Source organism: Orbicella franksi, chromosome 1 (assembly GCF_964199315.1).
Source record: "Orbicella franksi chromosome 1, jaOrbFran1.1, whole genome shotgun sequence".
NCBI lineage: Eukaryota > Metazoa > Cnidaria > Anthozoa > Scleractinia > Merulinidae > Orbicella > Orbicella franksi.
In genome coordinates, this window is record NC_138145.1 from 34,819,648 (window position 1) to 34,845,395 (window position 25,748).

General features: G+C 38.2%; 2 protein-coding genes and 1 pseudogene across 3 annotated transcripts in view; 2 read left to right on the plus strand and 1 right to left on the minus strand.

Annotated features, from left to right (window-relative positions):
• Positions 1-12,869, plus strand: part of LOC145460764 (transducin-like enhancer protein 1) — a 16,854-nt gene extending 3,985 nt beyond the window's left edge. Inside the window, exons 6-21 of the mRNA XM_081445602.1 lie at positions 1,334-1,408; positions 4,096-4,276; positions 4,522-4,529; positions 4,812-5,046; positions 5,184-5,230; positions 5,337-5,390; positions 5,641-5,772; positions 6,187-6,280; positions 6,731-6,806; positions 7,861-7,948; positions 8,408-8,677; positions 9,234-9,302; positions 9,840-10,155; positions 10,646-10,769; positions 11,413-11,593; positions 12,019-12,869. Coding sequence (XP_081301728.1) covers positions 1,334-1,408; positions 4,096-4,276; positions 4,522-4,529; positions 4,812-5,046; positions 5,184-5,230; positions 5,337-5,390; positions 5,641-5,772; positions 6,187-6,280; positions 6,731-6,806; positions 7,861-7,948; positions 8,408-8,677; positions 9,234-9,302; positions 9,840-10,155; positions 10,646-10,769; positions 11,413-11,593; positions 12,019-12,126 — 2,058 coding nt within the window. The 3' untranslated portion in view covers positions 12,127-12,869. The remainder of the gene's footprint in view (positions 1-1,333; positions 1,409-4,095; positions 4,277-4,521; positions 4,530-4,811; positions 5,047-5,183; positions 5,231-5,336; positions 5,391-5,640; positions 5,773-6,186; positions 6,281-6,730; positions 6,807-7,860; positions 7,949-8,407; positions 8,678-9,233; positions 9,303-9,839; positions 10,156-10,645; positions 10,770-11,412; positions 11,594-12,018) is intronic.
• Positions 12,870-15,473: 2,604 nt separating this feature from the next.
• Positions 15,474-18,908, minus strand: LOC145480628 (large ribosomal subunit protein mL54-like). Its single transcript, XM_081458906.1, has 2 exons — positions 18,761-18,908; positions 15,474-16,423 (listed from the first exon to the last, which is right to left on the minus strand). The coding sequence occupies exons 1-2, from the start codon at positions 18,867-18,869 to the stop codon at positions 16,200-16,202; spliced, it is 333 nt and encodes a 110-aa protein (XP_081315032.1). The 5' UTR covers positions 18,870-18,908; the 3' UTR covers positions 15,474-16,199.
• Positions 18,909-19,142: 234 nt separating this feature from the next.
• On the plus strand, positions 19,143-25,361 carry LOC145480758 (ATPase family gene 2 protein homolog B-like; annotated as a pseudogene). Its single transcript, XR_014048538.1, has 7 exons — positions 19,143-20,053; positions 21,014-21,239; positions 21,752-21,998; positions 22,700-22,853; positions 23,449-23,658; positions 23,919-24,467; positions 24,971-25,361. The product of XR_014048538.1 is annotated as an ATPase family gene 2 protein homolog B-like (transcript).
• Positions 25,362-25,748: the final 387 nt, after the last annotated feature.

Sequence of the window (25,748 nt, forward strand, 5' to 3'; positions counted from 1 at the left end):
TTCAATTTCATGTGCTCATCTTGTTAATTTTGACAGTGACATACTAAAAGGACTGACTGACCAGTGAATAACCACTTATAATCATCTATTGTTATCAATTGTCAGTCCTGGTGGCACATGTAAGGAACCAAGGCATAACTTTATTACTCAATCAGATAATTTCTAGGGCTGTGATCTTTCATTCCTTTGTCTTGAATATTCAGCTCTCATAGCTTTGGCTCTAGTGTCTGGTTTGTGCAAACAAGTAACCTTTTTCAGAGTTGATGTAAAGGGTTTTCAAGACCATTTTAGTGTGATTTTCAGTTTTCTTATGATAGGAACCAGATAGTTGTAAAATTATGTTTACTCTATAGTTTTCTTTTTCTAATCTATAAAGATATGTTCAAATCCTTTTGTCAAACTAGTGAAGGTCTATTTGCAACTTTGAAGTTTCAGTTTGGATATGGTTCAACATAAAATTGGTACTACTGTAGAGTGGGTAGAATCTAGTGGTGTGCCAATCATCAATTATAATTGAAAATTGATCAAAAACTAATTGACACAACAATTGATTGTGTAGTTCCAGAAGATATCAATAACTCCCCCTCTCCCCAAAGGGGTTTTTATAAGACCACCCAACCCCTCTGGAAATTCCAATTAAGCTTCACACATTTCTTTAAATGTTTTGGTCCTACAGAGCCCCCTACCCCAAGGAAATTCCAATCCGTTCTGTAAGGGGAGTATGGATATTTTCTGGAACTGTAGATTTTGCTTGAAGCATATTATCGTGGAAAATGGAAAATATATTACTGACCACTCAAACATTAAAATGTATGTGTTTTTCCTTATTTCTAAACCAGTGTTATAGAAGATATGGTCATATAAACTCTTGGTCTTCACCTTGATAAGAAATATAACACAAACAGTGGTGATAAACATTTTAAAAACAAGCATTGTCAAGCTCATGAAATGCATGTTTTTGAGATAACGTGATGCTTCAGAAAAAATCTCTACCTCTCCCACAAAAGTGTTTTTGTTAAACCTTCCTTCCCCTGGAAATTCCAGTTTAGTTTCATACATTCTCGTAAGAAGTTTAGTTTTTGAAACCCTCTCCCCTTCAGAACCTCCAGTAGTTTTCCTTAGGTTGGCTGTGGATATTTTCTGCTTCTGCGCAATGTAATAAGCAAGAATGAACACCCTAGACGGTGATTAAGACTTAAATCAGATTAGCAAAAAATGTGATTAAGGTATCATTTGAATATTTTCTTTTCAGATGTTTTTATACATATTTGTTTTCAGTACTTTGTTGATCTTGTTTAGTACTAAGCATCTTTTTGTGTGAATCTATTTAAAGCATCAACAACAAGTTGCCGCCGCTGTGGAGAGAGCTAAACAAGTGACGATGACAGAACTGAATGCTATTATTGGAGTAAGAATTTGATCTTGATCCTGTACTTCAAATGATTGAGTTGTAATAATCCTGTTAATAGCAACTTTCATCTACAAAGAGATGCTATAGTCTAATTTGGGATTCGGCATTGTCCGTGTCTGAGTTTGGACTTGGCAAGCCATAGACACAAAACTCAAACACTTTATGAAATCCCCTTACAAGTAATACCCCCAATGTAAAATTCTTCTGTGACTAATACTGGACTATGTAAAATCCCCTGGTTAATAATATCTTCCAATTAAACATCCCCTACGTGAAGTTATTTACTAAGAATTACTTCACTTTATCATGTGGGTGCCATGTGTTTTTTTACTGTGTTGCAAGGTTCTCGGAAATATTTAAAGCTTCTTTCCAAATCTTCCTTGTAGGAATCACAAATGTTTATGTGTCATTGGTTTTAAACTGTTTGTTCATGTACATCACATTTGTTCGTGAATTTTTCTGTCCCAAGTTACCACTGTTTCTCATGCTTGTTTCAACTCTATATCACTTTCTAGTTGATGATTTTCTTAATTCTCAACACCTGTCAATTTGAGAATATGTTTTTATTGTTAAGAGAAATGAGAGTTAGATCAATTTGGGGGAATTGCTAGAGTCAAACACCCTGAGTACGGTTCATGCCAAGTTGAAATCTTAATATGTACTGGTGGTGTGCCAATTTGTTTTCTTTGTTTTCTTCCTTACATTGGAATGCAAAGTTTTGTCATCTGGATTGCCTTGTTTAGTAGATTTGTTGTAAGTTTATTAAGAGTGCAGGGACGGACATGACTTGACCTAACTCAATAGCCACCGAGCAAGTTTACAAATCTATTAGCTCACAGTGAGACCACTGATGAACCGATCAAAGTAAGGATAGACACCTTTTAGCCAGAATGAGAGAAAACATCACCAAAGCAGGGATGTAACCCTTTGCCTGAATCAATAGCCCCTTTGTTAGTGCTAGTATACATTTGCCACACAACCTTATTAAAATGAGATAAAGGTGTTTTTGTGCTGATCATCTAAACCCTGAATTTGGCGGCTCTGATTTCAAGTTTACTAGCCTTGGGCAGTTGGACAAGTAAAGTATCAGAACCCCTGCATGCATTGTAATTTGATTATTGAATGCAGACCCCATAAAGCTTTAGTTACGTATGGTTTGGCTAGCTATAAACATTTATTTTTCCTAGGTTAAGTTACTTATGAAAATCAGGTGGTCGTGATGGTTAAAGCAAATGTGTCACTGACCTTGTACATACAGATCAAAATAGCCCACCGGTGTTGACAGAACCTCAGGAATGTGCACCCAGCTTAGCTCTTAACTAGAGATTAAATACCAATACATTCCTTGAATAATATGATCATTGATAAGAAGTCATTAGAACCCAGGTTCAACTTAAGGAGATGATGAATTTACAGAAAACCTTTTAAGCTGATGAGTGGTTGAAGCATTGCTTGGTGTAGGTTTTTCTGCCCTCTTTTTACTGCTTGAAAGGGGATCTTCAACCATGGGGAGACCGTTCGTGTGGGGAAGCAGAAAATAACTAGTCTGGCTAGGAAGGTCATGAAAAAGTGATAGCAGTTACTTGACTTGTCTTATCCTGCTCAAAAATATGTTCTTTTTGTTGACATCTGTTGATAGCACTAATGGATTCAATGCATGGTCCTAATCTTTAGGCTTGATTCCCTCTTGTTATCATAATAATCTTTTATAAATAACCACTCTCAGCTAAATTTCATCTCAGTCTGGATCTTGACAGGAAAAAGGGACTTGTCTTAATAACACCATTGTCAATGATATCCTCACCAGTGCTGCTGTTGAGTTGTTGGCACATGTATGTTTAAAACTTGCTCTTATCAGACCATACAACAATGAAAGAGCTTGGGTTCTGACTTACTATCTTGCATTGACTTTGAAAATTTAGTGTTACATTTTGGATATTAATGGAATAATATCACAGACAGGACTGTTAACTTACATGTACATACATGTTTGCGTCACCTTCAGGAGTATTTTCAGCTCCTAAAAATGGAGAGTTTTTCAATAGTCTGTAGATAGGACTGGCAAATTTAATAACAGTCAAGGAGAAGTTTGTACTCACCCTTACATTATCAAAGTGCAGTTTTTTTATATGTGATTTATGCCTTGGCATGTAATATGACCAATTAAATAGATTGTAGGTGACTGTTAGGTCTGTGTTGTGTAATTCCAAGGTCACACATGTGTTTCTAACCAGTGTGGGGGTTATAAAAACGGAATTATTGAAAATATGCTGCCCATGTTTGTGTTTGCTCTAAGATAATTAAGTGTTTTGATTTGTGGTGTTCCATCCAAAAATGTAAGGTCGATTATACACATGAGAAGATGCCGCCTTGTTTTCATTTGTTCAAGGGTTGTTTAGACCAACTTTGCACTGGTTACCTTGAAACTTGAGTGTCATATTTGTCTTCTGTGCAAAGGTTTAGGGTTCCTACAAACACGCACCTTAAAGGTCCTTGAAATAAAAAAATAAAAAATTAATAAAATAGAATAAAATAAATTCAAAACCTTGAAGTCCTTGAAAGTCAGATTGCAAATATGCATTATTTAATCAATTTTGGCTGGTGTTAGGTTCTGCAAGTCAGAAATTTGTGAGTACCCTCAAATGTTTGTATTATTGATAGACAGCCGCTTTCTCTTCAAACAGCAACAACAACTTCACCAGGGAGGCCTTCAAGGTCTACATGCCCACCCACCTACAATTCCACTGCCACACCCTGGTGCAACACCCCCTCAGCTTCCACCGGGAGCAGCGTCAGGACTACTTGCCTTATCCAACCTGTCAGTTCAACCTCCACATCTACCTATGATGAAACCAGAGGACAAAGGTATGTGTACCATGGGCGTGTCTTCACTTGACCTGGACGCCTTTACTTGTTAAAACCTTTTCTGAAGGTCATATGCAATATTAATTGTAAGCTCTAGAATTGTAGTATCACCGAGTCAATATAATTGAAATATGTATTATAAATAATATACATATACCTTACCTATTGATTTCATTTTATAACTTCCTTAATTAATTTTTGCTGACATTTCTTTTTCTTTTTTCATGTGCTGCTTTGCCCTCTAGATGGCATGGTGAGTGTACTATTAAAGAAGTGTTCTAAAATGTTTCTTTCAGGGAAAAAAATCTCAGCTCTCATCTGATCAGTTGTGGTATTGTTTTCAATTCTTTTGTCTGAGATTCTACAATGCACAGAGCTTGATAAGCTTCTGCCAGTCACCACTTAGTGACAAGAGTTTTTAATCATATTTTCAGGTAAAAATGCCCCCATATTGAAAAGCTGTTGGACTAAGCTTAACTTTCGATGACATTGTTTTTGTTTTACCCTATCCACTAATAACATGTCATCTTTCTAGAACTCTCTGTCACCACTTGGACCAATGTCCCGATCAGAAAAATATCGAGCATCCGACTTGTCGTCTCATGGCAGTGACGATGGGCACATGGACAGGGAAAGAGACAGAGACAGAGAACGGGACCGAGAGCGGGAACGTGATAGAGATAGGGAGAGGGAAAACAGAGACAGGGAACGTGATAGAGAGAGGGAAAGAGATCGTGACCGAGACCGGGAAAGAGAGAGACACGTAAATGGTGAGTAGTAGTTAGTGGACGCCAGCATTTAAAGTTAAGAGTCAAGATCACATTGAAATTCTGTTTTCTTTATGTGATGAGTTACTCTAAATTTTAGTTAAATTCTTTTCTTATTCTTTGATTTCATGGTCTCCCAGGAACAAAGAGCAACAGTAAACGGAAGAGAGATGACAAAGACTCAGGGGTAAGAAGATACTTTGAATGTTTGTACGACATTTTGGTCATTCAGTTTCTGAATATTAAAAAAAATAATAATTAAATTGAATGTCAACTGTTGGCTCTGTTGTTAGGAAAGTGATGCAGAAAAAAGTGATGGTGACTTAGTGGTGGATGTCTCAAATGAGGTAAGATATGTCTACCTTTTGTAAGATTATATTACAACATCTAGGTTATAAGTCCTTGGACCAAAATATAGCAGAGACCATTATTTACAGCAGCAACTGAAAATTGTTCTAGTTTGATTTATTTTGGATTAGCTGTCTACAACTTTGAACAGCAAGGTCTTGCATTTCTAACCCTAACCCTAAAGGCAGCAGTGGTCTGTAGACATAAAATTGATTGTGAATACTGAAGAGTACTTTGGTTGTTTTGTAGGATGCCAATTCACCCAGAGTTGAGAATGGACCAGACTCACCCCCGCTAAATGAAAAGAAAGTAAGAAAAGATTCCGGTTCTCCCACTAACCCATCATCGTCTTCATCCACACCCTCATCCAAACATCCAAAGGTAATTGTTGCACAAGCTTTGTTATCCTAGCTCTTCAGTTCTTGAATTTTGTAATGTTAACTATTACTTTATGTGTTGCATGCATAAAGAATATGGTGATGTTGTCCAGGAATTTTCCATGCCTCTCATTTGGAAGATCTTTAGCAGGTTTGTTGCCTTCCTCTGGAAATTCCAAATTTTCTGTGACCCATCGTTGGGTTGTTCTACATCCACTTTATAGATATTTCCAAAAAAACAATATATTGAGTGTTTACTTGTCTAAGAGGCAACAGTTTTCAAAGAGGGCAACAATTTCCCAAATATTTGATGATGTAGCTCAAACAAGCCAGCTAATTTAGTTCAGAGTTTATTCACTTTTGTCATGAATAGGTTTTCCACTGCATTGAAATGTTTGTTCTGACTTTTTTCTTGCAGTCAGAAAACAAAGCTGCACTTGCATCATCAGAAACCAGTTCTTCAGGGAGAAAAAGTCCGTCAAGATCATCACCGTCTGTCAAAACACCTGTAGGTGAGTATCATTATTGCAAGTAAGAAGTACAAGGTTTCGTAGCAAAGAACTTGGAAGTTCTGTGGAGCAATTTGTTGCCTGGGTGCTCTAGGTGGTAATACACCTTGATCCAGCAAAAATATCAGTATACATGTGAGTATCTAGGTGTTCTCCCTTCCCCCCCCCCCCCTTCCCTGGCCTGACAATGTGATAGACCAGCCTTTCCACTTCTCAACTGCAAAGTGAATCCTAAGCAAATTTATCATGTAAACAGGGTTCAAGTCTTGTGAAGTGTGTCGTGTCATGATAAATTTTTTCCCTTGGAAGAAACTCCTTCCCTATAAAACATAGTCTGTTTGGAATTAAAATAGAAACTAATCCAATACAGGGCCTTACCCCTTTGTAGTGGATGTGTGTGATTCCCAAGATTTCTAAGCCTTTTTGTAACATGTTTTAATGTCTTAATTTCAGCTGCACCTGCTGTTAGGACAGCCATGTCTGTACCAGGAGGACCTTATCCATTTGTTAACCCTCATAATATCGCCAGGTATGTGTTGAGCCCATGAAGAAAGCTTGAAGGCTAGAAAGAAAAATTTGTAAAGCATAGCCTTGGGCTTTAACAGTGTTTAGGCCAGAGTGCACCATTGCGGGAATCCCGCATTACAATCAGAGATGGCCCCAAGAAAAACGAAAAAATGGCCAATTTGGCCCTTTCCTTTTACAAGACTGCAGGCTTAACACAGGCATAATATTTTAAAAACCATCCCAGGGCTCGAAATTGTGATCGATACATTCACCAATGCAACAAGCAGTTCATTCTTGGCGACCAACAATTCTGGTTTAGTCTCCATATTACGGCGTAATGGTGACTACATTTCTCTGTGTTGACAATCAATAACGGTTATTTTGTCACACATTATGTCCTTCTAGAAAAATCATATTCTTATTACTTCTAAAACATTCAACATAAGAAAAGAAGTCAATCCGTCCTTTTGCTTTGCTGTATTGATTCTCTCATATCGGAAAACTTCCTAATGGCTGACTGTGTTTGAAATCGCCCTATAATGCATTGCAAACCCTTGATCATTGACTACATCATTTATGCCTAAGGATTGTTCTCTTGTAATGCACGAATCCTTCATACTAGTATCTGATTCAAAAGAAACCTTATTGAGTAGAAACCCTTCAAAAAGCACTTACTATTAAATTTTATCATAGATTCTTATAAACTGCTTTATTTTCCTTGGTACCCTGATGCATATTTTCCTTCTGTAGCTTTCAATTTAATGGCCCCTTTCCTAAAAAAAGGCCCCTAAAAAAGATCTTCAGGGGCCACTTTGGCCCTCAAGTAAAATTTTCTGCCTGAAACACTGTTTAACTTTCTCTTCAAGGAGAAGCAACCGTCCGTTCTGATCTTACTGACAGAAGATTTGAATAATACCTGTTGCCTAAAATGGACTGCTCAGTTCTAAAATGTTTCATAGATTTTTTTGAAGGGGAGGGGGTGGTGGGCACTGTAGAGCATCTCTGAAGTTGCACCATCGACTTAGGCATGTAATTCCTAATTCTTTGAATTAACATCTGATTACCTTCCTTTTCAGTGAACTTTCCAGTCCAACATCATTTTCGCCGTCAGTTATGGCTGCCAGCATGTCTGCCAGTGGAATTGGTTATGGTAGATCAGCGCTGGTAGGTAGATCGTTTTGCTCCCTATGACTAAAATTACATCTTGCTAATGGGAATTCACTGGCATACAGTAGTTTCTGTTTGCATTCAAAAGTCCTTCAAACCAGACTTTTGAGTTGGGTTACATATCGTTAATAGACAGCTTACATTCACCTCCCTGAGGGGAGACTTAAAAACAGACACTGACTAACAGTCCTGTCTTAGCACAGACACTATGCAGTTGATCTTAAACCAATGGAAACTGTCATTCATGTTTGGTGGAATGAATTACAAGGGCTTTTAATCTTCGTTGAAAAATCTTGTCAGGGGAATAAACTTAAATTTGCAGTTCGTCTACCTATTCAGTTTGGGTTCAAAGTTGTTATAACAGAATAAGACAACTCCAGACTGCTGTGGCATCCAAGGGCCTTTACAGTTGGCTAACACTCTAGTTTATGAAGTCACATTGGTTTACTTTGATAGGTTGGCTTTGAACACGGCACTCCAGCAGCAAGAGTGGGCATGCCGCCCCTTGGACCAAGCCTCCCACCAGGCCCTCCTGGAGGTAAACCTGCATATTCATTCTACGTTAGTGGTGATGGTCAGATGCAAGCTGTGCCATTTCCACCAGATGCTCTGATTGGATCAAGTATCCCACGACACGCCAGACAGATAAACCAACTTAACCATGGAGAAGTGGTTTGCGCTGTTACGATCAGTCATCCAACACGCCATGTCTACACTGGGGGGAAAGTAAGCACTTTCGGTTGATAATAGGTTAAATGGTATTGTAAAGTAACAGGAAGACTGAGGATTTTTTTTTCACAAACATTGTCAGACTCATTGTAAATCCCTGTTGACATTTCAAGCACCTGTTGTAAGCTTGAAATGTTCGATGTGGCCAGTTTTTCAAAGGTCAAGAATTCAAATAAAAATTGTTGTTCTCACCTGTCTGCAAGATTTATGTTTTGATAATGCAAGAAAAAAATAAGGTGTTGATCACAAGCCCCTTAACTCTGCTTTCTGTGGTATGAGGCAGCTTAGTATTACAATTGATATACTATATCCAACATTACTGCCCCTCCCCCTTCCCCAAGTATTCTATTGGGATGAACCAACAATTTACAGATACCTGTATTTAATACTTTTGAGTGGTTCTGTGAAGGTACAATACTCGGCACAAAAACACAATGCAGTGTAGTCAACCACAGCTCCTCAAACAAACCTAGTACAGTAACCATCGAACTACCATGCCTTCCCCAAGATGGACACGCTAAGATGTGTCATAACAATGTTTTTAATTCAACAGGGATGTGTCAAAGTGTGGGATATAGGTCAAAGTAGTGGAAAAAACCCAATATCAACATTAGAGTGTTTGGTAAGTCATTATGACAATCCTGTTTGGATATCGGCCTCTAATTTATTTTTTGTTCATTTTCATGATCTATTTGTGTGTGATCCTGATCGTATTGTAGTAGTAAACCTCATTCAGTTTTGATAGTCCATGTGGTTCTAATTTTTAAGTGATCAGTAATTTGACTTGAATGGAATGGTACATGTATGAGCTCCATGTAGTTCTTGGTTCAGTTTCTTTGTTGCCAGCCATTAGAAGTGATTAGAAGTCATAAGAAGCCTTTAGAGTCATTAGAAGTGTTTGATAATGTAGTACACTTGTACATGTACCCACATGTACTAATTTGGGTCTCTGTTTTATTTGGTTTTTTTTGTACTGTTGTTATATGATGTGTGTTGACGTGATATGTCTCCTAGCTGTGTGTGAGAAGTCTGAACTATAGAAATGACCTCACTCTGGCATCAGAAACTTGGGTTTATGACTGCAATTTGCTAAAGAACCTAAATCAGAAAGCAAATCCTCACCTTTCTAATGATATGTTGCATGTGCTTATTTTTACAGAGAGATAACTACATTAGATCTTGCCGGCTATTACCTGATGGAAGGACGCTAATAGTTGGTGGTGAAGCTAGTACACTTACAATATGGGATCTTGCATCATCACAACCACGAATAAAGAATGAACTTACTTCAAATGCACCAGCCTGCTATGCACTGGCAATAAGTCCTGACTCAAAAGTGTGTTTCAGTTGTTGCAGTGATGGAAATATCGCTGTTTGGGACTTACATAATCAAACATTGGTCAGACAATTCCAAGGTCACACCGATGGTGCGAGTTGTATTGATATTTCACCAGATGGCAATAAGTTATGGACAGGTATGGAACACTTGTCTGAAATTTATCTCCTTGCTTATTCTTAAGTCAATTTCGTAGTTGAAGTCATTTAACGAAGCAATCATTCTCTTGAATTTACTGTAATGTGTTACCATTTAGACAACTTCTATCAAATGCTACTTTCATGTGGTGCATTCCTATTTTGCTGTTCCAACTGAACTCACGATTATCAACAAAACTGTAGGGTGTGACCATTCAAATGAAAACTGTTGAACAATATGTTTGTTTGGTGCTGTGTTTTTTTGCATAATAATTGCAAAATAAAATTCAAGACTTGACGTGGTTTTCAAAACCTGAACTTTGGCAACCCTGTTAATTGGGAGATTATAGAACAGAGACTAGTTCAAATCTTGTTGTTGTAATGCACTCCTAGAGCAATTTACCGGCAATTACACTCTGTTAATATTTGACGTCCAGTGTTTGGAAATCATTTGATTAAACATTATATCACTGATTGACTGTTTTTAAACAGGTGGTTTGGATAACACAGTTAGATCCTGGGATCTCAGAGAAGGAAGACAACTACAACAGCATGATTTTACATCACAGATCTTCTCCTTAGGATATTGCCCATCTGGTGATTGGCTGGCTGTAGGGTAAGTTATGATCAAAATTACCATCACACCTGCTAACAGACTCTGTAAGGGGGCACATAGTCATGGTCCCAGTCACTACAAACACTACAGGCACAGTGGACTCTTATCCCAAGGGGCAAAGTTTTTACTGGATCTATTCTCTGTCTTGAAGGCAAAGTCTGCATATGAGCCAATTGGCCCATCAGGCAGGAGCTTATCCCGGTTTCTGTACCATGAAGTGACTAGGAATATTTCTACTCCTCCCTGGATGGGATGCTAGTCCATTGCAGTGTTACCCCGAGCAGTAAGTTTACCGGTACCCATTTTTACACCTGGGTGGAGAGAGGCACTGTGAGAGTAGTGTTTTGCCCAAGCACACAACACAATGACCCTGGACAGGGCTCGAACTCAGACTGCTCAATCTGGAGATGAGCGCACTAACCATGAGGCCACTACGTGCTCTCATAAAAGCATTAGTATGTTGTATCAACCATGGCTTGCCATCTTTATATTACCAAATTTTCTGCACTGACACTACAAGAATTTTATGGCAATTGGTTGTGAGAATTGAGAGTTTAAGCACAACACTAAAAGGAAAAAGAGTAGCTGAAAATCACTTATTTATTTTTTTACTTGTTTATTTTGGATATGTTTTTTTCTGTAGAATGGAGAACAGCAATGTGGAAGTTCTTCATCAAACAAAACCAGACAAGTATCAACTACACTTGCATGAAAGTTGTGTGCTGTCATTAAAGTTTGCCTATTCGGGCAAGTGGTTTATTACAACAGGCAAAGACAACTTGCTCAATGCTTGGAGAACACCCTATGGAGCCAGCATTTTCCAGGTTGGTCTTTTTCATGAGAAACAGAAAGTTTTCATTAGTAGGTTATCATATTGATGAACGTTTTGTCATTGTACTAGACATGACTTAGTGTAGCTTCTTGACTAATGAGTCAACTTTCTAATGGGCATGTTTGAAATTCACCCTTTCAAAATGTACATGTTTGGTGGTGGAGTTGACATTGCCTGTGTTTGTTTTTGTGTTGACGTGTATTTGGGTCAGCTCTGTTCGCTAAACTTTGAAAGCCATTCAGGTAGAAGCCACTGGAAATGGTGCTCATCACTTTAAGGGGTATTGCAGATATTGCATGAGTTCATCATATCAAGCTATCAAAATTATTGTTTTGAATGATGATGTCACTCCTTGAGAACCCAACAGTGCACTGATAGTGATATTCTAGTAACCCTTTCTTATGTTTCTACTTGCAGTCCAAAGAGTCTTCATCTGTATTGAGCTGTGATATTTCAACAGATGACAAATACATTGTCACAGGGTCAGGTGATAAGAAAGCAACCCTCTATGAGGTGATGTTTTGAATCATGGGAAGTTCAATGTGCAGGGGATAACAGACTGGGCAGAGTCCCGTTGATCTGTGTGGAGTAAAGAGAAAAAGAGAGAATGTCTCTGGATTCTGCGTCAAGAACCAAGGAAAGAAGTGTCACTGATTGTATATGTGGATCTTCTTGGACAAAGAAGTCTTTGGAGAAGTTTATTATTTGTACCTGGATCGTTTGAATGAAGTGCAGATTTTTGTCAGGGATTACTTTGGATCGAACATTTTTCACTGTTGCTTCGCCTGACAGTGTGAAGATACTAAAGAACAAAATCATCTGACTTGTCAGCAGGCTAAGACCCAAGGTCTCGCCATGTTTCTAATTGCCAATTAATGTAATGTACAGTTAATGTCCTCTGTTTGAAATGCAGTCATTTGTACTCGAGGAAACTTTTCTGGAGGTTTGAATATCTACTTTGTGTTTGTCCAGTGGACTGCTGCAGATTAGAGTGGATTGCAACATTGTTTAATTCTGCATCAGAATTGAACTCAATTTCAATCCAGTGTGTGAACTTTTGTCAGATATCACTCTAAGAAAACTTTAGTATATGATGATAAAGAGTGAATCTTTTTTTAATGTAAAATAAGTTTTAAAAAATTATGCCAACTGTATGAATTGCCATTAGGTTAACAACAGCATGGTTAGAGTGTGCATACATTTGTTGTGACTTCTTTTGTTAAAAAGACTGTTATTAAACGTTTGCAAAAACATTGAAATTAAAATAACGCTCTTGGAGCTTGGTGTTTGATATGTACAGTTACACTAGGACATATATTTTTAACATTTCTCCTTTTATCTAATGGGATACAAACAGAACAAAGGTGTTTGATTCAAAAGAAATGTTATTGCTTAGCAGACAAGTAAAACACTTGGCTATTTATCAACTTTTAGTTGGTAAAGATTAAGTTACCCACGGTAGCGAGTTTGTAAAGCTGATGTTTTGAGCATTAGCGCTTTTTCAGAACCAGATGAGGATTATGGGTTTATTTGTGTTACAATGCAATGCAATGCAAGTCAGAATATGCAAGTCAACACAAAAAGAACACCGTTTAGGCACCAACCATTTTTGTCAAGTTGAGTAAAGATACCGACAATGTCTTACAACAACAACAATCTTTATTTCGTGCCCAGAAAAATTTTACAATAAAAATAAATACATGCAATGTGAAAAAATAGCAATGAAAAACAGAGCACAGCCACTTAGAAATAGCTAAGGCTAATCGAGCTAAGTAATGAAAACGAAGACCCCAAAACACGAAAACGAAGACCCCAAAACACGAAAACGAAGATCCAAAAACACGAAAACGAAAACCCCAAAAAGACACGAAAACGAAGATCCCAAAAACACGAAAACGAAAACCCCAAAACACGAAAACGAAGACCCCAAAAAGACACGAAAACGAAGATCCCAAAAAGACACGAAAACGAAGATCCCAAAAAGACACGAAAACGAAGATCCCAAAAACACCAAAACGAAGACCCCATAAAAACGAAAACGAAGATCCCAAAAACACGAAAACGAAGATCCCAAAAACACGAAAACGAAGACCCCAAAACACGAAAACGAAGACCCCAAAACACGAAAACGAAGACCCCAAAACACGAAAACGAAGATCCCAAAACACGAAAACGAAGACCCCAAAAACACGAAAACGAAGACCCCAAAACAACGAAAACGAAGACCCCCAAAAAACACGAAAACGAAGATCCCGAGAACACGAAAACGAAGACCCCAAAACACGAAAACGAAAACCCCCAAAAGACACGAAAACGAACATCCCAAAAACACCAAAACGAAGACCCCAAAACACGAAAACGAACACCCCAAAAACACGAAAACGAAGACCCCAAAACACGAAAACGAAGACCTCAAAACACGAAAACGAAGACCCCAAAACAACGAAAACGAAGACCCCCAAAAAACACGAAAACCAAGACCTCAAACCTGAAAAGAAAGATACTTCCATCAGTCAAAAAATGCTAGTATAATTTACAGTACCTTTTTTGTACCAATTATTATCATTTAGTGTATTTCCACTTCTAAAAGTCTTTCTTTTAGAAATGGAAACCCACAGAACGAAATCGCCGAAATCGCGTTAGATCGGCCTGAGGAGCTGGCAAACAACAAAGAATACAACACAGTAACAGGGTAAGTAGATTTTATTCACAAAATATAAGAATAATAGACAGTAAAATCAAGTCGGGACTGGCAGCAAGTTTTCGGTTTATTTCCCTGCATAGTAATTGTTTAAGTGGATTGATTGTTGACTACAATCCATAGTTATATAGTTTGCGGAATGTCAGTGAGTGCCACTTTGGAATAGTTAACCACACAATAACTTGTTCGGTTTCAGTTAACTATCCTTAAGGAACGAAACGGTTGTTGCTTTTGTTAACGCCAAGTGCCTAATTAATTGCGATAATTAATGATGCATAAGTAAGGAACTACAAAGGCACGGGCAGAATTAGAACTTTAATTAGTAAATGACTTGATGTGTAAATTTTTCGTCAACATGAAAATTTGGTAAACTTGCTATTTTGTCACATTCGGACGAGCGTAAAGGAAGTGAAAACATTGATAGTGCAAGAAGTTTGAATTTCCTTATCTAAAAAAAAAAAATTAAAAACGTTCCCTGACTATATAGAGTTAAAACTTTCGAGCTTTCTCCTGTCAGACTTTGATGGATAAAAATGGAAAAAATGACAACTACAAATATATACAAAAATAGGTGGGACTATAAAAAGACTATATTAAAATGGAAAAAATAAAAGTGTCAATACACTAATTGTTCTTTTTTGAAAGAATAGAGTATTGATTGGGGAGCGGCCTTGAATTGTTATCTGCATGATTTATTGAAGCAGTGTGCCATGATTCTAGTGTCTTGTGAATACGGAAAGAACCCTAGTCAACCACTTGTGAATTTTTAAAGTCAATAGAGTGGTTTGAAGACCAAGCGTGTTTTGCAATGTTGGAACCTTTTGCGTAAGACTTGTCATGCCCAACATTCTTCCTCTCTTTTCCTACTATTCTTTGGCTACCTTTTCCATTAAACCAGTTTTGTCCACTTGTATTGTAGTTATTTATTGGGCATATATGTCTCAAGCACTGCCAACAATTTTCATCAATAGATGAAACAATTTTCTTGATTTCATGTTTGCTGCACATTCCCTAGTAACATGTAAATTCCACACGTAATGCAGTCGAACGTCTGCTAGGTGTGTATCTTTTAATAAGCAATTTATATATCTTTACCTCTCTCAAACTCATGAATAATTCACCAAGTTAAAACAAAGAAAAGCACAACCATGAAGGAGGTGTGGATACTTGGTAGATTAACTGGCATAGATTTTCACGGTTTTACTTCTCCGTTTACTCCTTACGTTTTGTTTCAATTGAGAAGATATATCAAACACTCGCGACAGTGTTCCATCGGCTATCCAAACACCAAATTTTGTCAAAAATACTCCGCTGCACTTCATATTTTCAACTCTTTTCTCGGTGTTCGGATATCCCGATGAAACAGTGTCTCTCGTGTTTGATATATTACATGTAATATAGAATTGATTTTGCTCAAACATTTAAAGATTTCTCTCTGGTCTCCAGGCATTGATTCCCTATGCTCATTGAAATGTAGTTGGGCTGTACATGAACTTTATTGTAGTCAGAAAACATTGATGAAGGTAGGAAATCGAATCATGCTATCACAGACAGCTTTGTGTCTCCTGGAACATTATAAAGGAACTTTAATCAACAATTTATCTGTACAGTTCAAGAGAACATGTTGGTATTTTGATGAACATGTAAGATGTACAGTGTATGGTGTGTATAAAACAAACTGCCAATTATAGCTCTTCACAGTCATAACATATATCATTGTCAAGACTGTTATTTGTAGCTTCTCAGTCTTACATAACACCTCCACTGTTCCTGTGTTTAAGTCATTTCTTTAGCTTACTGTCTCCACTTAAGTGTGTTTGTAGCAATTCACATATTTGGCAACTAGAGATGAAGTTTGTTCGGAAAGTTTTTTTAAAGTCATCACAAATTTAGGATCTCACTTCTTTTTCTTCCTTGCCTCATTAGCCTGTCTTATTTTCGTCTTTCGTAATCTTTTCCAGTAAGCTTTGTTGTCAGGATCAGCAAACTCTTCGTCAAGTGGTTGTTTTGGTTGAAGAGTGTTCCATAGCCATTCAGGGTATTCACTGTCTGGAAGCAGAGGTGGATCAGATCCTTCTTTGAAATAATTTATACCTCGGCAAAGATTCTGTTCACTGCCTCCTAAAACAAGCAAAACAACTTGCTATTATGCATGCCCAATCAAAATATAATGCCATGTGTCTGCATAGTGGCCTGACTTGTTAATGTGTCCTTGTGAAGGATTTGACTAAATTTCTATAGTGTAATTGAAGAGATCAGGAGTTATCTTTTCCTGGATGACAGGGTATTGCAGGTTATACCCCAATCTCCCCTCCCCCAAGTTTTTTTTTTTTCAAGTTGTCCAAACTATAAATTTGTTGGTAGCCAGTTTGAGGATTTGGATTTCCTGTCTGGCCAATATTTGTCACTTTACCTGTGTAGTTGAAAAACATGCTTATTTAACCTCACAGTACCTATTACTGTGTGAGTCAAAAAAAAAAAAAAAACCATGAACACTTTGATTTGATTTTGACAGGTTAATTGTGCACTAACCAATCACAATGAAGTTCAGGATACATGAGCAAATCTCAAAACCAATTATCATTTCTGTTTACGGTTATAATTGGCATTTTCCTTGTTACACCACAACATTCTTTAAATATATCTGGTGTTCAGTTTCCTGTGTTTCACAGTAATTTTCCCTGGAAAAAATATTTAATGTGGTAGAGTGTAAACATGGTATAGATCGTTTTCATATGATGTCATCATTTCTAAAATAGAAAAAAAAAAAAAACTAAAAAGCTACCATCAGGCATAAGAGGGGGTAAATTATATCTGTTTATAATGTTACAGCTCAATGGACTGTGTGCTTCATTTGAAAACCGGCGTATTTTGAATTTCAGAGTTATGGCGGTGCGTGACACAAAGCTACAATCGCATTTGTCAAAAAATATATACCAGTCCTATCTCACGATTTTCAGCTTTTTTAGAAGTTAGATCATTAGGAAAAGTGCTTATGTAAATGTTTGTTTGTTCAGTACAGATAATCAGTTGCCTAGATAGCCAAAGTAAGTTCCAGATGTTTACACTATTTTCAAGCCGCCATATTGATGCACCACAGAGGTGCACCGACATGGCATTTCCATACTGGGCTCTGTAAATTTCTGCTAAACATTTCGAAAAATATCTGCAGTCTGGGAAAACGCACAAACCTAAAACTTAGAGAAGTGTCTTCTCTATCTGTTTCTTATAAGATCACAATTTCTTGACTTTATCCACTGAATGGTTTTCGATTTATTTTTTTATTATGTGATGTGAAAATGATCTATACAAGCACAATGACAAAATGGCTAGAAAATAGTGAAAAAGACTTTTTTTACACAAATAATATTATTTTTCCCCCCTCTTCTTCTGTGTCCTCACCCTTCATGGCTTACATTGTATGCTCAACAATGCTATTAAACCTGCCATTCACCTGGAAACTCCCCACCCCCCCCCCCCACCCCCTCACTGTACTTTGTCTGAACATGAGTTAATCTAGCTTTTTTGCCCCTTGACTTGAAAGCTTCGTATGTTAGGAGGGATCTTTGTCTATTTTTCTCTTCTTTACACGCTGAACGCATGAACACTTGCTGTCAAGATGTTGCGACAATGTCTGCTTTTCCTCCGTTACCGCTGGTTACTGAGCTACATTTGTAAATCATGCCTGATGAGGCGTTCAAGTATCAACAAACTCAGGGTACATTTCTTTAAGAAAATCCAAGATTGGATTCTTAAATCCAAAAGAATCTGAAAACGGATTTTGCGTTTCTTTACTAAACAGATCAATCCAAGATCTCTTGGATCATGGTGCGTCAAACGAACCGAATAATCCACACTGGGAGTGGATTCTTCAGTTCCTTTGACGCACCATGATCCAAGAGATCTTGCATTGATCTGTTTAGTAAAGAAATGCAAAATCCTTTTTTGAATTCTCTCAGATTTAAGAATCCAATCTTGGATTTTCTTAAAGAAACGCACCCTTAAGTTGGCTTACTTTTGATTTTGCCGCCATTTACCGAGGTTTGCCACTGTGTTTACACGATTAAAAATATCACTTCAGTTAAGTTAAAAAAAAAACCAAGGTAAACATCTCTCGTGAAAACATGGGCTTAACAGGATTAGTATCAGCTTTAAATTCAGTATCAAAATTGCAACTAAATATTAGCAGGGAAGAGAAACGCTTTCAAACGCAGTCAAACGACAGATAGAAAAACCTTGGTTATCTTTCAATCCCAGATAAGGGGCTTTTAATTAAAACTATTAAGCACAACTTGGGCCAATTCAAGCATTTCACGTAAATCCCTCAGTTACGACCCTAGGAGCATAGTGACAAGAGGTTCGTATTACTTTTTCATGGTCACAACCACAGACTACAATATGGTTGATATAGAGCCATTTTAAAAAAGCTGAATGTTCTAGACCCTCTTAAAATTTTACCTGATTCACTTGAAAATAAACTTGCAGGCTGAGCTGTTAGCCTCGTTGAAATCCTCATTGATAAAACTTGATTTGTCCACACACCTCGAACACATCTCGCTGCCGCCATTTTGTTTCTTAATGAGCCCGCAGTCCTTACAGAACTGTTTTTTTTCTTCTTTTCCACGGAGGGGAAGGGAGAATGCGTCAAGGTGAAAAATTGAAAAGTTTTCGTATTTTTCAAACATTTATTTAACACTTACATGTAAGCATGTCGAAAGAAAATTCTTAAAGGTAATGACAATCAGTTAACCCAACATGAAAATTACATTACGAGCTTAACTTTACTTGCACTATCACTACCCCACAAAAAAAGGAAATCAACGCACATGGTCAAAACAACATGGCGGACGAAACGACTGAATTTCAGCTAAGTTGTGTTTACTGTGAAGCAAAAGATTTCAACACTGGTAGATGTCGAATTGCTCCAAGAATAATTGAAAACATTGGTGGAAAGATCAATTCCCCGGTTCGACTAACAGTTGACTCTGGATTTGCATTTTGTTCCTTGTGGCCAAGAACTAATGGAAACGACAATGTTATTCAATATGATTCGCGTGTCACCCTTCCGAACAACGCGAATACGTGCAAGATGAACGATACTTGTTACAAGAAGAACATATCAGAAAAGAATCTCGTTATCGTTGAGCCTGTGGATGCAAAAACCGTTGTTGTGTCTCTATTTTTTCGCAAAGGAGCTGAAGATTTTGATCACAACTTGACTGAGGTTGCACAAGAAATGAAGAGAGAACGAGCTTCTGGCTATTTATTAAGAGGTTGTATCGTTATGCAAAGATGCTTTATTGAGCCGAAGGAATTTAGAAACAATCAGAGCTCATCTAAAGGAATCGCAAAGATTTTGATACTCTCCACAGAACCTTCGACCAAGTCCCTAGAGGATAACCCAGTGAAAGTCACTGATAAAACAAAAATTATTGTTCAGTCAGTCAGGAGGGGATGTGAGCTTGAAAACAAGAACAATGAGATCCTAGTAGGTCTTGATGATACAGTGAGATAACTTCAAGAAGTGTTAAGCTATCCTTTTCAGTATCCAAAGTGCTTTAGTCATTTAAGACTTGAGTGCCCCAAGGGAATTTTACTGCAAGGAGCCCCAGGGGTTGGGAAGACTCTCCTTGTTAAGAGTGTAGCTTCACAGTGCAGTGCACAGTTAATAACACTGAATGGCCTGGATGTGTTTGGGCCACATCCAGGAGAGAGTGTAGAAAATTTGAGGAAAACTTTTGAGATTGCAAGGCAACAAAGAGTGACTGTTCCATTGCTGGAAATAACATTCTCAAATTCATTAATAATTCATTAAGTTTAAACAAAGAAAATCATGACCGTGATGGTGTTTGGATATCTGATCTTTATTAGCATAGATTTTAATGATTTTATTTCTCCATTTTCTCCTTAGTTTTAGTCTTGATTGAGAAGTTATATCAAACACTCAAGACAGTGTTTGACCACATTTCCAAACACCTCGCAGTTCGTCAAAAATACTCCATGCGCGTCGTATTTTCAACTCTCTTCTGGGTGTTTGGAAATGTTGGTCAAACACGGTCTTTTGTGTTTGATATATTATGTCAGTCACTGGACATTGCATTCATCGATTAAGTTTACAAAAAGTACTTACGTATCTTTTTCATAGAGATGTTTCAGGAAAAACCCCTTCATCAGTCACAAATATTAAGCAAATGATATTTGTTCATGTACATCAAGCTAATGGCGTAGTCAATCGACATTATTCAGTTCAACCAATTTTGCGAAATTGTGTGACTAACTTTTCATTATGATGAATATTGGGGCCAGGCACCAAAATGACTCGTCTTTTAGTTGTGAAGATCCTGTTTGTAGACCATGTTTGCTTTGAAAAATAATCACATTCATATAGATCCGTGGTTTGTTTTGCTTTAATAGCCTCCCTAGATTTACATAAAACACAAACAAACATCTACTTTGACACAATATAGCCTGTAACTTCCCAGCTTTTTACTTAGGGGAGGGGGAGGGGGTAGCAACTCTTCTCATATCTTCATGCCATTATTAGAATCTGCAATTTAGTTCTGGTATGTGTTATAGGGCCCAAGTGCCTAGCTATTAAATCATTTACCTTAAGTTGGTGATAGCTCAGGGGAGGATGATGTGTATTGGTTAGCACGGAGATTAAGAATCATAGTCACAATGCTTTCAAATACTCATTATCCTTTCCTTCAGGAATGCTTCACAGCGTGGTCCATGTGTTTTATTCATTGAGGAACTTGATGCTCTGTGTCCAAAGAGAGGAGACAGTGGAAATGAACAAGAGAATAGAATTGTTGCCCAGCTTCTTACTCTTCTTGATGGTTTGGAATCTCGAGGCCAACTTGTCATTATTGGAGCAACAAACAGACCAAATGCTATCGACCCTGTACTGCGGAGACCAGGCAGACTGGATAGAGAGGTTAGGGATTTAAAGTGGTGGTTTAAATTGATAAAAACATAGGTTTTAAAGGAAACTTGTACGAACATTGTCAAGTTACACTTAGGCCTTCAGTAATATTTCAAACCGGAGAGTCCATGCCTTACCACATTTCAGTCTAAACACAGAGTAGAGAGGTGAAATTATGAGGTGCAGGATGGTTTGGCAAATTTTAAGGTGTTTGGAAATATAAAACACTGTCTATATACTTAGGCATTCAAAATTAATAATAATAAGAACATAGAGAAATAAATCATCAAAATCTATGGTTATTAGATATCCAAACATCATCATGTATTTATGGTTTTCTTTGTTTAAGCTTGATGACTTTTCAATGTGTTTGAAAAGTTAATATCTGATACAATTCAACTTCTTTTCAATCAATATTAATATTTGAAATATGCCTAGGTTTCTGTCTATTCTTTGCTATCATTGCCATAATTTTCTTTTTTACATGATATCTAATATCTTGAATGGTTTGTATGTGTTTTTAGGTTGTGATTGGAGTGCCAAATGCCATGCAGAGATTGTGTATCCTGAAAACTCACACTTGATCCCTTAAATTGTCAGATGAGGTTGATCTAGCACATGCCGCTGAACTGACGTTAGGTTATGTTGGTGCTGATATAACCTCTTTATGCAGGGAAGCAGCATTTGTGGCCTTGAAAAGAATGATAAATCAGAGCGACAATGGGAACTGCTACAGTTTAAGTGTACAAGAAATTTTGAAAGGCAATGAAGGTGATGTAATTGAATTCAAGATTTGAGAGTGTGAATTCGTCTTAGCCGTGGTCATAGAGTTGTGTACTTTGGCAAAACACTTTTCTCTTATAGTACATCTCTTCAGCTAACTGAATTGCTGGGTTGTGGGCGGGGTGGGGAGGTGGGAGTCAACTGTGCTCTTGATTGGTTGAACAGTGATTCCCATAACTTGGGAGCATGTCCGGCTAGAAGTGTAGGAATTAACATAGAGTCGAATGTCTCCACAATGGCCACATTGGGGACAGAGGAAAGTGACCATTGTGACCGTTATGGGGAGGTAGGAGTAATATGACTGCACCTGTTTTTCTAGGGGCTGCAACAAATAAAGATTTGTAAATCAAAATGTATCACTGCAGCAGAAACTAGACAGAAACAGAGACTAAGAACACATGTAGATCAAGTTTCATGACCTTTTACATTAAAAAGTGGGTTTTTGTATTCACAGTTTTACTGGCTGTTGTCAAGAACGTATTTTGACCTTTTGGGCAAGTTTTAGTGTCTGTTGCCATTGTGGGGTGGTGGTCGTTGTAGCGAGGTTAAAATAAGAGTGAATGTATGGATTGTCAGCTGGGACCAAAAAAAGTGGCCCTTATAAAGTGGCGGCCGTTAGTGGAGGTTCGACTGCATTGTGTTATTCTAAAATGCAGTGGTAAATGGTCTTCCAAATTTGTTCCTGATAGATAACGTTGGTGAAATAACCATGACAGATTTCCAGCTAGCACTGTGCCATATTGTGCCATCTATGTACCGAGGTTTGGAAGGAATGGTTGAATGGAATCTGTGAGCTGGGAAGATATCGGGGGACTACAAGATGTGAAACAAGCTCTGAAGCAGGTGAGGAAGGATACGTCACTGGGTTGTGCTTTTTGCACACTTTCCAAATAGCCCGCAACAAGAATTTTTTAATTTGATTACATGGTCACGCAGAAAAAAAGAAAATTAAACAGCATAGAAATATCGCCTTGACGTATACAAATAGTAATACAATTTATACCACGAAGTGTGCAAGGAGATGTAACAGTTTGAGATCGAAACGCAAGGGTTAAAGATAATTTGTAACATCTCTTGATAGTGTACAATTAGCTGGCCTGTGTACATCCGCCCCCTCCCCTCAAAAAAGATCGGCAGCGGGCGGATGTACATGGGCTAAAAAATTATAAGCGCAAAGTGGGATAAACGAACGCAGCGCGAGGGACACGAGTGCAACGTGGGAGACATGAGCGCAACGCGGAAACACGAAGAGAGAGCGAGAATACGCGCACAATGCGAGAGGCTTGATCTGGAAAGCAGAGTGCAAAGCAAGGGATACAAGGTAAAGTGCCAAATAAGAGTGTCAAATGGGATACGAGAGCAAAATACGAGGAACGTGAGCGACAAGTGCAGATTATTCCCTTTCGATAATCCGGCTAACAAATTATATTATCGACAGGCAATTGAATGGCCTCTCAAACATCCAGAATCGTTTGCACATCTTGGCCTTAAACGCCCTGGGGGCGTTCTCCTGTATGGCCCTGCGGGATGCTGTAAAACGACCCTAGTGCGTGCAGCAGCCACCTCCTGTAAGTGCACCTTTTTGGCCCTCAGTTGCGCACAGTTGTACTCGCCTTATGTTGGAGACGCGGAGCGCAGAATAAGACAGGTGAGATGGATATATTCTACAAGCTGACTCTGTATTCATGTGAATCGTTAACGTAACTATAGTCCCTACAGAGACCAGACTGATTTACGTGCTGGAAGGTACGTGAATGAAGATACGTAAAATAGCTAAATCCACGCAGAGCTAAGTCGAAAATGGGGACCACGTCAATACATTTTCTCTGTTTCTGGCAACCAACCCAGGGATGCTATGTATTCTCAAACCAACTGTGTAATTCATATCTGTTCATCGATTGCTCTTAGCTGTTTATCAAGGCCCGCGCAACAGCTCCGTCCATTTTGTTCCTTAATGAACTGGACACCCTCGTCGGCAAACGGTCTGGGACGAGTGGTACTGGGGTAGAGGCGAGGTTACTGTCAACTCTGCTAAACGAAATGGATGGTGTTGGAACATTGGCGAATATCTACCAATCAGCGGAAACAAACACCAAGCCTTTTGAACAAGGAAATAATGGAGAACAGTTGATGAGAAACGATATCGGGTCGACACACTTGGAAAATGAAGAGATTTCAGTTAATACGCAGAGATTAAAAGTCATTAGCTCCTTAACTTTGAAAGATGTTCTCATTGTCGCAGCCACCAATCGGCCTGATGCTATTGACGAGGCCCTTCTGAGGCCGGGCCGTATTGACCGTATCATTTATGTACCTCCTCCAGATGTGGAGGCTCGGTTTCAAATCCTGAGAGTACATACTAGTGCCAGTCCCTTGGCAGAGGACGTGGATTTGGTGGAGATTCCTTTGAACAAGGAGTTGTTCTCAGGCGCTGATCTTCAAAACTTGTGTAGAGAGGTAAGAAATTCTGCAATATCTGATTTTAAAAAAGTGCAAAAATGCTTTACGTGGTTTAGTTTAAACTTCTCAATGTTTCTTTTTGGCTGATAATCTCTTTGTTTTGCTTTTAAAACATCATTAAAATATCATTGTGTAATCCCTCTAGGGTTCAAGGTAACAGTCTGTATCGCAAAATTAAATTTCTTAATTTATTGTGTGACAGGTAGCTTCTTTATGGTATAAAAAAGTTGGGGTAGTCAAGCGAACAACTTTTTTCACCGAAGAAGCAGCTGAAGATTTCCCGATTCTCTTAACCAATCAGAACCCGAAACGTCAGCTCGTCGCCCTCAGATACGTCATGTTGCTAAGCCGCAACCGTGGTGCCTAATTCCGCGGGCTCACCCAATTCCCTGAAATGGGATTATGACTAAATAACCGAGGTGAACCTCCGTGAATCTATTGGTAGAGTGAGCGTTTCCTCTGATTTTGATGGTTGGTTGACATTGTTCGTTATTTTGCAGGCCGCGCTGTATGCTCTTGAAGATGGAGGCATGTCTGTTGGTAGAGTGGAGCATAAGCATTTCGTGGCAGCCCTGTCGACAGTAAAACCTTCCCTAACAACGGCACAACTAGGAAAATTTAAACTGCTACAAAGGTGAAATCTTGGTTTCCTTACGTACAAACTAAGCTAAATTAAACTTCTGTTGACCAGAGATGAGTAAATGAGTGAGGAGGTTTGATTTTCTTTAAATGTTGTCTAAAAGTGACTTTCCTCAAATGTAAATACTAAAATTTATATTTTCGTCATTTTTATGTGGGGCAAATATGATCTGAAGGCAAAAGTTTGTCTCAGAATCAGTCTTGAAATAATTGTCGTGAAATCAACCTTCTGAAGTATTGAGTCTGTAAACTTAAGGTATACGGAGAAATATTTTAGAAGTAAAATTTAAGGGTTGTGAATTTGCCTTGAGGCATTCTGTTTCAAGTGTACAGTTTCCTGTGCATTTTTCCTGTGAGTTTTCTTGCGATTTGTGAGCCTGTCTGCAAAATAATTGCTCCATGCCCTTATTTGGGCGCACTCGAGAAATTGCAAGACCTTTCGCAAAGCTAGAGTTGTTCTTGGCGGCGCCTCAAGCAACTTTTAAGCTTCTTTCGTGCTCTTCCAACTTCCAGCCTGCATCCCCAACTCCAAAGACACTTGCTAAGCGTGGACTAAATTCTTCAATGTATAAAAACGTAAGTTCAGGCCTCCTAGCGTATCAGCATGCCTACATTCCTCATATACAGTCATTATTGTCT